Genomic DNA, 12,698 nt, shown 5'->3' with positions numbered 1-12,698 from the left:
CATGCTGTGAAGGAACTGGATCAGCAGAGATTTTGTAGGCAGATACAAAGGTACCTTGTCATGCTGGTGAAGGGGGAGTTTAAACCGTCAGTTCCCATACTTTGCAGCTGGTTCCACCTTTCCCACCTTTTTCCCTTTGTTTTTTATAAATGTTTAAAAAATCCAAGCAAAACCTAAAGGGATCTCTGACTTAATTTGGGAGGATTTTGAAACTGAAATTGTGGAATGCCTGCTGATTACGGCATCCTTTGGTTTACCAAGATATACGAAATGCCAGTGGTCCTTCTAGCCTTTCAGTTGCTCTCAGGATGTTTACCTTTGCCTTTTGGAATTGCCAAATCCAGTGGTGTTAGAAACCATTTCTCTGCCATTAAGTCTAAGAAGGAAAAAGCGTGTATATACTTATGTAAAGTAACAGACTGAACTTATGTTTTCAAACTTTTTTGGACTTCTCTTCAAATCATTTCCATTTGTGCTCAAAGTTTCTATGACATAATGCCACAATGTTCTAAAATAAATTAACTTTGTTAAAGTTGAACTTTATCTGTTTCAGATTATAACCAGAGATTTTAACTTCTGAGCCTCTGAAATAAGTGTTGACCTTTTGCCTGATATAATTTTCTCTGAAATGAACTCTGCATCCTTAGGTACATTTCTGTTCAGGAAGTTTGGGTAACACTTGGTAGAAGAATTTTATTCATAATTTCTGCTTTTATTTTTATGATTATTATCATACTGAGTAGCATATTAAAAAATGTTTATCTAAATTAGAGAGGAGACACTTACCTAGGAAAAAAACACATATTCTGATATGAAGGGATTTTAATATCCAGTGATTTGCATTGCAGGGCAGAAATGAAACTCAGATAACGTTGTTCAGAAAGTATGGCTGCTGCTCCTGCATTGTAATTAAACTAAAGGTTACTTAAGTATAATGACAGCTTGTTACAGTAACTACTCAGACCAAGCAGGTATAGCCGTGACTCCCGCAGAATTAGTGGGAGCTGGGATATGTACAGGTAGACAGCTGTGCCATTACTGCTGAACGGGCCCTTACCAGCCGTCGCTAGGATGGCCTCAGTGAGATGAATGGGGAGGCACCTGTTTGTATGGGTTCTGAATTTGGATAACAGAAAGGGCCGGGGGGGAAGATGATGGTGTAAAAAATAGAAGACTGATTATCAGAGTTTGAATTGGACAAAATCTATGTTTAAGCCCCAAGTGCGCAGTATTAAATGAAGATTGTTAGACACCTGTTTTTATTAGGGACCCCACTGGACCCTGGACTTTTTTCTGCTGTCACTTAGACTCGTGTTATATTCTAGATTTAGAGCTCATTTGCTTTCTTTCCCTGAAGACAGTAAGGTATTTTCTGTTGAATTTGGTGGGAAGTATGGCTAAATACCAATTATATGTTCATACCTCTCCCATAGGCTTTTCATAGATATCTTCTTGCCATTGCTCAGCCTTGGTTTGAATAGCATCTCGCTGGAGGGCCTCTAACACCTTCTTGGGAGTAACAAAGCCATATTGTGCTTCAAGCAAAGCCAAGTCAATTTTTTCAGCCTTAAGTACTCCTATAACTTCATCTTGAGCCTGCAGAAACACAAAGTAAAGTTTTATATTCTTAAACTGTATACGTGTGTTTACAGGTTAGCTTTCTACTTTTGATTTTAAGAAAACTAAAAAACTTTTTAAAGAATACTGCATATGTAAAATGCCCCAAAATAGTCACTAACATGAAGGCAGTTAAAAAGCATGAGGGAAGTATTGGTCTTTGTATTTTATTAGTTCTGCATAAACTCCAACATCTTCAGAACCCTCATCAATGCTTAAGTACTTTGTTAGTGATTAGATTGTAGTACTGTTTCTGGACCAGTGTGTAGCATTCACAACACAATTTCTGGGCAAAGCGTGATTTGTGATATTAGAAGTTGATTTTAAATTGTTAGTGAAAGATGTTAGGATGGTTCTTGAAGCCTGGAAGTGTTGCACATTCTGTGTATTCTGGGTGCAAAGGTGGCTTCTGTATTTTAAACCCACCTGGGGCTGTTTGCTCATTTGAGTGGTGAATGTAGTGAGGTGTGTAGTGCAGGGGATATGACCCTTTGCAACATGCATTCCAAAGCCATGTAATAATGGCAGTTCTTTAAAACAAGATTAATTGCTTTCAAAGCTGGCAGTGGGGTCCCATGTGCATGTATATGTATGCGTGCATGCATGTGCGAGACCATGCCCTATGTATTTATAGACATGTAGATGTGCACACACTCGTGTATGTGCCCTCAGGTAATAAGCAACATTGCAGCATCAAGTTTTTGGAAGTAACTGCTGTAAGGGTATTCTCAATTTGTGAGTGCATGCTAAAAAAAGGGGAGGGGGGAGGGGTATTTTAAAAGATGATGATTAAGAGACGGTGGTGTTGCCTGGTTTCCAAAAATCAAGTAGTTTCAAAAAGTTTAGCCTAAAAATGTGCACCATACTTTTACTTTTTTAATGACACTGCATTTGTTTCCTTAATCGTGCAAAATATCTGATGACATCCTGTTACCAAAGAGTAAATACAGTATGTTCTCAAGCATGTTTTCAATATGTTCTTCTATGTATGTATTTCAGAAATTCTTGGCAAGCTTGCAGGTGTACATACCTTCTTCCTATCATACAGCATCACTCTCCAAGTCCATGCTCCATGCTGGAGAAACATGCTGTATGTATCTGCAGTATTTGAAGTGATCTATAGATCCTCTTTGCTTTTTAAAAAAATGAAACAAAACCCCAAAACCAAACCACCAAGAACACTTCTTTGCTATAAAGTTACTAGTTCCTAGATGTTAAGTTGGAGGGGACAGAATACCTGCTGTGAATATTGTGCTAATTGTCTTGAAGTCACACTTCTAATGATAATGTTCTTTCTTGAGAATATCTTACTATGTGAATGTTTCCACTGTGAGGGAAACTGGTTTAGGTCACCACCTCCCCTAGGGCTGTGTCCCTCTCTTTTTCCCTGCATCCTCTGGTGGGGGAGGTTGCCCCCCTCCCTGCCTCCGTTAAGGTGACATAACTACATGAAGTGTCTCACCCTTTGTCCACAATGATCTGTTAAAAACAAAACAAAGTCCATGCGAATTCTAGAAGGGTAGAATAGGAAGGGAGGAAATCAGGAAGAGGGGATGTATCAGGAGAGGGTAATACTTTCAGTCTGACTGCTCTTGGCTGGAGCACTTCTGTATCTTTATTAGTGACTATGTTTAGAAGTAGATTATCTTAATTTTTAAAAAATCCTTATCATTGCAGAATAAAACTAGAAGAGTGGTCTTTGTGCATCTTAAATGTTCTGGAATCGGAGAGTAATGTCCTCTAACTTTGAAACTTAATTGTGGTTGGATTGACAGCTAATCTTCAGAGATTTGATTTGGAATTACAGGAGGTGAAATATTAGGAATAAAAACTGACTTCTCACTTTTTTTTTTAATTCATAATGCTTCTTTGGAACATCGGACGTGATTTAAAATGTTCATGTCAGGCTCATGTTTTCCAGTTTCTCATTTCACTCTGTTCCAGTTTTAAATCTTAAGAATTGAAGTATGTGTGTTTATATATATATTTATATTACACAAGTGTAATGAAGTGTGTGTGTAATATAAATACACACACACACACATATATCTCTCTCTTGAGAGGAAGAGAGAACTGTTTTGGAGGAGTGTGTGACATCTGAATTTTAATCTAAATTAAGAAAGTGAGCAGGAGAGAAATGTTTCACAAACCCAGAAATCATTCTGTTTGCATAATGAAATGTTCTGTAGAAGTTTGCCTTGGATCTACCCCTGAGATTGGCCCATCTATCAAATATTCATATTGCATGTATGTTTTGTTAAGCATGTATGTATTATTATGTAAATATATATGTATCTGTTAAGAATGGAACTACCCAGGTACTGTCTAGGTAATAAACTCTGAAACCATGTGATACAGCCATTTATGTCACTTTGGCCAGTTTGCTCTTCCCTCTGCCTGTGAGCAGTTTTAAGTGACTGTCACTACTTCTGTGCAATCAGCCTGCCACCAAAGTATTCTCCCTTCTCACTGGAAATCTGGTTCCCACTTCCTGAAATTATTCTTTATCAGGTTAGGCATCAGTGACCACTTGGCAGCTGGCTCCTTTTCCAGGTAGAAAAACGCTCACTCTTCAAAATCCAGTATCTTGTGGGCTAAGTGGCATGCAACACTTATGCTTCGTATTATGGGAAATAAAATGGCTATTTTGATTTTTCTAGCAAAAGGTGTTAGAATACCGTTGAGTGAGTTACTACTTGCGATCTGGCACATACTGATTCATGGGGAGTAATGCTCATGACCTCATAGGAGAGGGGATATAAGAACTAATCATTTCACAGACCTTAAAGGTCTCTAATATTTTCTCCGCACAGGTTTTACAGTGACAAATACTTTGTATTCAAAGTACTTAGAATGGGGCAGCACAATAGGAAAGTTTTGTGAGTTCTCTGCTTTGAGAGTTACGTGATCCTTCACAGTGGACCATGAGCATTTTTAGTGTGATACAGGTACATTGTGAGTAAATTTTATCTGCATTTAGGGGTGATGTAAACATCTTTTCTGGTTGATAGCTATAATAATAGCTATAATTTGCGATTTTATGTACTTTGCAGTTTATATTTTGTCCTGTATCAGATTAGGTAGGGTGTTTCCTTAACATGAAGCAGCATGTGTTTGTGGTAAATTAGGGGGGAGTGTGTTTTAATTGGGGATATAAAATAAGATCATAAATCACCTGTAATTCACCCTCGAGGACACTAAGAAGAAATAACAAGTCATCACGAGAGAGATCCTCTCTTTTCTTGAAAGAACTTCTTTGTTTTTTCTCTGCCTTAGGGCTTCTTAAGGTCGTACTGGCTTGGGCTACATCGTCCTTCTCCTTCTGCCTTCTTTGCACGCTTCCTCTCCCACTGTAACCAACCTCTTCTTTATGGTGGTCTTTTGGCCTTTGCTGGCTCAGCTTTGGTCTGGTTGGGCTTTCTGTGCTGTTACTTCTGGAACGCATGGTTTATATCTCTGAAGCTGAGGGAAGGTGGGGAGAAAAGTAATTGTTTTAACTAGCAGAGACTATAAAACTTTTACCATAATTTGTGGTGGCTATTATTCCCTTCAGACTGATAGTTTTTCCCTCCCACACAAGGCTGTTTGTTATTTGACAAAATCTGACGATCTCGTGTAAGCCAACAGGAGTGGGCTGTGATCCTTACTGGATGTCTGTAGCGAAGTGAGTCTTAACTGGTCTTGGGCAGTTGTAACAGTTCCCTCCTCAATATTTGCAAAGGCAGCAACTTTAGCAGCAGTACTGTATATTCCCATTTGAGAGACAGTGCCTATCTCACCTTTCAGGTAGATACTTACTGTGATGAGGCAGATTTAGGTTTAGAAGGTTTTCACTAGGAAGATCTTTCTGTTCCAATTTCATAACATCCCAGCCCTTACTTTATAGCTGTGTTTTGTTTTCCTTTGTCCAAGGGACAGCACGAAAGGAATCCTCCACTACTATGAGTAAAGCAGTTGCATTCCCCGTGTTTGGCAAAATGGAGGGGTTAGCACATCCAGACTGCAAGGGGGTGAGGATCATCGTAAACACCCCCTCCCCAACACCACCACTACTACCCCCAAAACCAAACTACCTTGCTGATTGTGGTGTGTCCACTTCCCAGATAACCAGGTATTATGAAACACTACTACTTTAGTGCTAGACTGTAGCACTCTAGAGGTGTTAGTACCTGGCCAAAGGGAGACCTGTCCTAACTAGGCCCCTTTGAAGTGCCACTGTTAAGTAAACATACTCTAATGTCTTTACAGATAAATGACTAACACTGTCTAAATATTGATTAACCTCAGGAACTCTGTTCTACTTATCGCCACTCAGATTAAGGTATGAATGGATTATAGTCCACTTCTACAGGAAAACTGTGGTCATGGATACCATGTAGCAGACAAAAGCCTGATCATGTGATTCAAAGGTGAAATTAAACATGTTCCAAATACAAATAAGGCACATTTTTTCTTATTAAATCACAAAGCTAATTGCTGAAAGATCTAGAAAACTGTTATGGCCTATGATAGGCAGGAGGTGATTGTGCTGCTGCTTTTTGGCCTCACAAATCTGTGGCTGATAAAGTTCTTTCAGAGCTCCCCCCTTCCACCAGATTCTGACTCTAAATCCTCAACTCTGTGTTGCATTCCTTAACTGTGGTGATTTTCCACTGAATGCTACAAATACTTCCTTTTGTTGTTTTTCTGCAAGAACAGAGACACGGTAGAAGCAGCTTTTGGTTTATAATGGCTGATGGTTGAGAGTGGGGAGAATTTATCAAAAAATAGTACAAGGAAAGCAAGTGACATTTTTCTATAGTGCTGAAGTCTCCTTTAGTCTAATTTAAAGCACTCAGCTTGTATTTCATAAGAAAAACTTGTTTCTTCAGGTCTCCAGAAACCAAGGTGTGTCAGCTTTGCATGGCAGCATGCACTGGAACCTGTTTTGTGAAGCTGTGCACCAACAGTGTCAGATTAGGACTGGAACTTGTTGCAGTGATGTAGGAAACCAAGAGTTGTTCATAGCAGGCCGACAGTGATGTTAGCTGATGATGATTAGTTTAAGTTGGTGCTCATCCTGTCCTTTCAGTTGAATATAGTTTCTCTTTGTTCGCTGTGGTCTGCTTATTAGGCTTACTCACTTTTTGCATCTTGCTTACAGAGTATTACTACTTTGGAAGACCGTTGGTTTCCTTTGAGCGTAAAATGCTGGATGCCTGCTTGGCTTTTGCATGCAGTTAATGGCTAATGTTTATAAAATCAAATGCAGGACTTGAGAGTTAAATCAGGTAACCTGAAGGCACTTTGAGATTGTCCATGCATTTTGATGCCACAAGCACAGGACGCTATGAAATGCATAAATAGTCCAAGAAGTCCTTGCATTTTCCCCCTCATGCATGCCAGATGCAGCAGCAGTCTCGATTGGACATCAAGCTACTTGACAGGGCAGTAGTCTCAGTGATTCTGCCAAGAAGGATGACTGCCCCGACATTTTCTCTTAAATGTACACATGCTGTTGGCTTCAAGGCCACATGCCGCACAGAGTTTGCACAGCAGCAGAGGACTAGCTGTGACTCCCGTTTAAGCTTGTTGTGCCTACTTCTTAATCAGGTAGATCAGTCCTTATTGTACCGGCAAAAGGCACTTGGTCCCTGAGAAGGCCTGCTGACCTGCCAAATAGGTTACCCTCCTACAGAGGTGGTACCTTTGCAGCACCCCGACTGGATTTTTCTTGTTGAGTAGAGTTATGCACACTTTACCTGCATTCTGTTCTGGCATTCCTGAATGCCAATGTCTACTATTGAATCTGCTAATGCAAATATTTATCAATTTAGCAATTAACATGAATAATTTGAGAATGAAGTGGCATACTGAATGTGTGCTTTAAGCACTTTTCTATGGGTACTTGAATGTAGCTGACAGGAGAGGCACAAATGCTCTTGTATTAGTAGACTGGCTTATTAACATATTCTTTCTCTCTTGATTTATTTAAACCTTCTTACTACCTGTCCATTGACTGGCATTCTTATTATTTGTTGTGTTGTCCGTTTACATAAGGATGTTACTGCTAATGTAGTTGTCAAAGGATGTAGGTGTGAGTAACTGAAGGGCTGTTCAAAGCTTCAGATTACCACAGGCAGTGTAGCCACTGGTGCAGCAAGCAAATTGGGACCTCAGAAGTGGACAAAAATAAACATCCCATCACCTACCTTGAAACTCCTCACCACCTTCAAATTATCAGACCCCCTAGATGTGACACCATCCAAGGGACTAACCCTTAAAGTGCACCTGACATTTTGGACAGAGTATCAGCTGCCGTGTCATGCCCTTGCACCATGGCAGAAAGATGATCTGTTTTAGTCCAGAGGATTCTGGTTTTCTGCAATGTTACTAAGCCCTTGAATGGCCCTAGTGTAACATTCAAGATAGAAGCAGTGCTATTTGAAATTTTCCACCTGTATGTTTTGGTATGTTGTGGTATTTTCTACCTTGAACAACTCTTTCTGTGTTCTTGGAGGTTAATGAAGGCCAACATCCTCCCCTCCCCACCCCCCAAGGTAAAAATATTAACAGGCTCATAAAATTTCTGGGTATCAGTTGTCTCATGGCATCCAAAAAGGAGTCTCATCCCTCCTGAGCCCAAGCTCTCAAGATTAGACCGAGTGGAAAATTTGCCTTTTTGCCTATCTGTGTCTCAGTCAATTTTCACTTTAAATTACATATTGATGGGGTCTGTGTACAATAAAGCTGTCTTGCAAAGAAAGAGGTAAGGAAGAAGTGTTCCTTCTTGTAACAGGGATTGTAGTTCACAGAGTCTTTGTGGTTCCTCCTGGTGGACTGACTCTTGCATCTTGCAGCAAACTTCAATATAGACGCTAATTTAAGCTTGTTTCTCTGTACCACCAAGAAGAATGACAATATAAGATACCTTAGAAAACACTAAACAACAACTGCTAAGAAAGAAGAAAGCAGGTGAGAAGATTTGGTTTGGGCGTGTGGGCCTTGTGCTTGTGATCTTTCATCTCTTTTGGATCAATTACTATACGGAAGTAGCTACAAGAACAGAAGAAGCAAGGATACTTGTCAGCATTCTCATGTGATGCTTTATGTACCATCTAGGCAATATCTGCTTGCATCAAAAATAAAAGATTGAAAGGGATCACCCAGATTATGAAGTTGTGTCTCCTGAAATCACTGACCACTATGCAGTGGGATGGAGATCAGTTTACTGGAAGTGTGCTAACTGAAGAGCACAAGGTCTGTGTTCTGTACTATTGTTCTTTTCTTCATGTTATTTAGGTATCTATTTTATGGAAGATTTTGCAGTGGTATCTTGCTTGAAGTCACAAGGTGATGGTTCCCAGGCTGATCAGATTCAGTGCAGGTTGGTAGGCTGGTTCCAGATTCAAAATTGCAGTAAGGGTAGATTATATTGAAACATTCTGGTAAATCAAATTATTGCAAGTAACATACTCAGCAAAGTTTGAATCTATTCTCAGTGTTTGTGTTCTTGTTCTTTTTATAGTTTGTTTTCTGTTCTGTTTTCTAAAGAGCTTGCTTATCTCTGAACATGTATGCTGTTCTTCTGCATGTAAAGGAGAAATTTTCCTCTCCTTGCAGATGAGCAAGTAATCTGAGGGATCAAAATATACTTTCCTGAAGAGCCAGAAGAATAAATGACCAAATGTTTCTATGATGTTAACTTGGTCTCCACCCTCTCAATCATATTCTGAAGGAGATGAAACTGCATTTGTCTCTTTGGCAGCAGGGAACAAGCAGGTGGTTCAGAAATCCCCGCACTTTTGTGGGAAAGACTGAAATATCCTTCAGAGATGACTTCACCACAGACACCTTAGGGTTTTAAGAGACATCCATTTCTTTTCCATCTATTTTTCCCTTTAGTGTTTTCTCTTTAGTCAGTGATTGACTTACGAGCTAACAAAATCCCTCACAGGACCAAATCTTCCCTTAATCCCAGGGTAAGGATCCTGAATAGTTGAGAACTTGCCATTTCTTCCAAAAATCCGTGACTAAGCAAGGAATTATGTCTTTCTGTTTTTTAACATCCCTTAAAGGGATATGGTAATGCTTTTGATTTGCTGAAATTGATAGGACTGTTACCAACAGACTGACTTTTAAAAGGAGCTGAGATGAGATTGCTCAGCATGCCAATGTAATGGGAGAGTGCAAAGCACATGATGTCTTTTGGAAAAAGATCTGCAACTTTCTGCCCATCTCTACAAATGTGGTTTGAGGCAAGAAAAAAGGTGGTCTCACCTTAGTTGCTACAGGACATTTCTTCCTTTCCTGTGTAGCAAAAGCTACTTTGAAGCGTCATGTTCAGCTCAGTGCCACACATATATGCCTAAGGAAAAATTAATCTCCTGCCCCTTGTTTTCTGATTTCTTGTGTGGCTGTGTGCCAGGTAGTGTCCAGGCATGGGAAGAGGCTTTTGGCTAGGCCACATCATGTTCTCCACCAGAGAAAGCATCAGATTTGTCTTGTTCTCTGTCTGTAGTCCTGATGTGGCCTGTGGGCCAGCAATTGATCCATACTGAACCACGGGAGAAGTTGAAAAAGTCATCTTATTAATTGGAATCCCAGGATCTGGCCATTTCATAGCTTCACTGAGCCTTTTCTGGAACTGATGCCTTCTGACAGAATGTGTTCGGGACTTTCATCCTTCCCCTGAGCGGGAATACATTGCTTTGTGGTAGATTTTGCACCACTTCCAAAGATACAGCCCTTTGTTTTGGGTAGACTGTTCTCGTGTTTCCCTGAAAACTGTTTGCAGTGGCTTCTATCCAGAGGGATATTCTCTTGTACCATGGATGACGATCTCATTCGAGCTGTGCTCTTGTTCACAGTAGACTCTTGTGCTGTCTTGGTGCATAGGCTTGGCAGTAAGTGAGAAGAGACTTCTTTAACAAGTTCTTTACCCAGGGACTCTGGGATAAGTAAGTGTTTCCATCCTGGCATAGAAACTGCAAGATGAAGTTGTTTACCTGGGAAAACTGATGCAGGAGTGCTTACCTGTGTAGCCTGATCCATCTGTTGGCATGTGGAGTTACAGGGAGTCAAGCAGGAGAAAGGAAAATAAATTAGCAGTCTGTTTCCCCTCTCATGGGATCTTGTCAAATTTTGGTCTTTGAAGCCCTTGGGGATCCCGCAAGAAGAGCGATTACTCAAGTGGGAAGAAAATCTGGATTCACCAAAGGATGTAAACATTCCCAGACAGGAAAAGTGCATGGTTGAGAATTGGATGTCATTTGTGTGCTAGTCATGGTTTGTGCTCATCTGACCACAAGTCAGATTTGTCATCCCTTGGAGAGAGGGAGCCTCTTCTGAGAGAGTAAGATGCCTTTTGGACTGTGTTAGAGAGTTGTCATGTTACTCCGCTGACGGTAAAGGTACTGTGAAATTTCCACCATCTGTTGTCTCCTCCTCCCCCTTCCAATCCTGTAGTATTTTGCACATCCGCAGTGACTGTGGTTAGGTAAGATCTTCCCAAGTCCATTTTGCATATGAGATCTGTACAGGGTTACAGTCGTCTTTAGAAGGCTGTGTCTGTGTGGGAGGTTTTCACCAGGTCCATTTAAAGAATGTATCAGTGTCTGTTGTCTGTCATTTCAGTATTGGTGTGTGAACTTGTGATCCAGTCTTCACTCTTGTAATGTCTCTTTAACTACATATATATATACACGCACACACACAGGATTTTGTGCCTGGAAGCAGAGAAAAAGAGCCTGTGCCATGTGGCTAGTTGCTGGTTTTGTGGCTGTGAGCTCAAGTTAGGCCCTTCCTTTAGATTAACTGCTCTTAGCCCATCTCTTGCTGAGGCTCAGGTAGTGTTTGCCCACGTATTTAAGTTCATACTGTGGCAATTTCTTTAAAGCATGCTCATTCACAGTGCTCCGCATGAAAGCATAAGCTGCTTGCTTGGAACATACTTGAAATTTTCGTATTAGGAAAATATGGTTAGGAATGTATACTTCTAGTCAGACATGTCAAACTTTGTTCTAAGTGAGGTTCTTCAGATGGTCCATAAAACCAAGTGGTCTGGGTACTAGACCTCTTCGTGGTGATCCGTGAGAAAATCAAGAGTTTGGGCTCCCTGCGGTATCACATAACATTTCTTTGGCAAAACTGGGTAGCTGTTCTGAAATGAAGACCTGGTCTCCACAGAGGTTCCATCCAGCTCAGAAATTACTGAGTACTTGGAGAGTTTTCTGACATGGGCTGATTTTCCCCTTGACTCTGGTTGTACCTTGAAACAGCTTCTGACCTACCTAACACTCAAAGGCACTTGCATCACTTTTTCCTCCTGCTAAACCCTTCTCTCTCCTCCACAGGAATTCAGCTCTCCTAGTTTGTGGTTCAGCATTTTGCTAAGTTGATGGTAGTCTTAGAAAATTGCAGTATATTTATTACATTATATGTGCATGGTTTATGTAGCAAATAGGTTAGACACAGTAGATTTGTTTGAGGTGATTTGTCTTCTCAGTGAGGTATTATACATGCCGCAGGGCTCCAGTGTGCACCTATGGTTTTAGTTTTAGTAGGAGAATGACTGAAGCTCTATCCGCACCATAGCTTCAATGTGCTGCTGTAAGGCGACAACACTAGTGTACAATCCCATGTTTTCATGGGTTCAAAAGGTTGAGGAGGAATCAAAATTAAAATAGCTAGAATTTCTTTAACTTTCTTCTGGGAATTGAGGGGTGTGGGGAATTTTACACAATTACACTGAATTGCTTCTGAAAGATTAATATGGGGAACTTTTTCTCCATCTGTTTCCTTGGGTTTAGGGGTTTTTTTCTTTTTAAAGTAAAACGTTTCACACTCATTTTGTAATTAGACACAAAAAGTTGGTTATCTATAAGGATTAGTGCAAGAGAAATTTTTGGTGCACGTGGAAAAAATGTTACTGTAACATCAGATGAATCTAAGTGTTTGAAAAGGTAAACTCTGCAATGCTATATTATCTGTTTCTCTTTCTAAATAAAAAAAAAAGTGAGCCTTGCAGTTGTCTGTATGACAGATTTTTATTGGTAAAGTACACTGAAATAAAACTCAGCTGCTCCAATTTTAATTATATG

The 12,698-nt window shown here is 40.1% G+C and overlaps 2 protein-coding genes across 7 annotated transcripts in view; one reads left to right on the top strand and one right to left on the bottom strand.

The window, feature by feature from the left end:
* The window catches only part of CMSS1 (cms1 ribosomal small subunit homolog), a 243,920-nt gene that overhangs the window by 81,748 nt on the left and 149,474 nt on the right, over positions 1-12,698 (top strand). The gene's annotated exons all lie outside the window — the stretch shown is intronic.
* The window catches only part of FILIP1L (filamin A interacting protein 1 like), a 208,020-nt gene that overhangs the window by 78,190 nt on the left and 117,132 nt on the right, over positions 1-12,698 (bottom strand). For 3 of the 4 annotated variants that reach the window (XM_075766369.1, XM_075766354.1, XM_075766360.1), the window contains exons 4-5: positions 4,793-5,079; positions 1,423-1,596 (exon numbers count right to left, since the gene is read on the bottom strand). In XM_075766369.1, the coding sequence (XP_075622484.1) occupies positions 1,423-1,596; positions 4,793-5,062 (444 nt within the window). In that variant the 5' untranslated portion in view covers positions 5,063-5,079. The remainder of the gene's footprint in view (positions 1-1,422; positions 1,597-4,792; positions 5,080-12,698) is intronic. The other variant, XM_075766379.1, reaches the window with a different exon arrangement.

Source organism: Balearica regulorum, chromosome 1 (genome assembly GCF_011004875.1).
Source record: "Balearica regulorum gibbericeps isolate bBalReg1 chromosome 1, bBalReg1.pri, whole genome shotgun sequence".
Lineage (NCBI taxonomy): Eukaryota > Metazoa > Chordata > Aves > Gruiformes > Gruidae > Balearica > Balearica regulorum.
The sequence above is the reverse complement of the archived record's forward strand: the minus strand, read 5'-3'. Positions and strand labels throughout refer to the sequence as shown.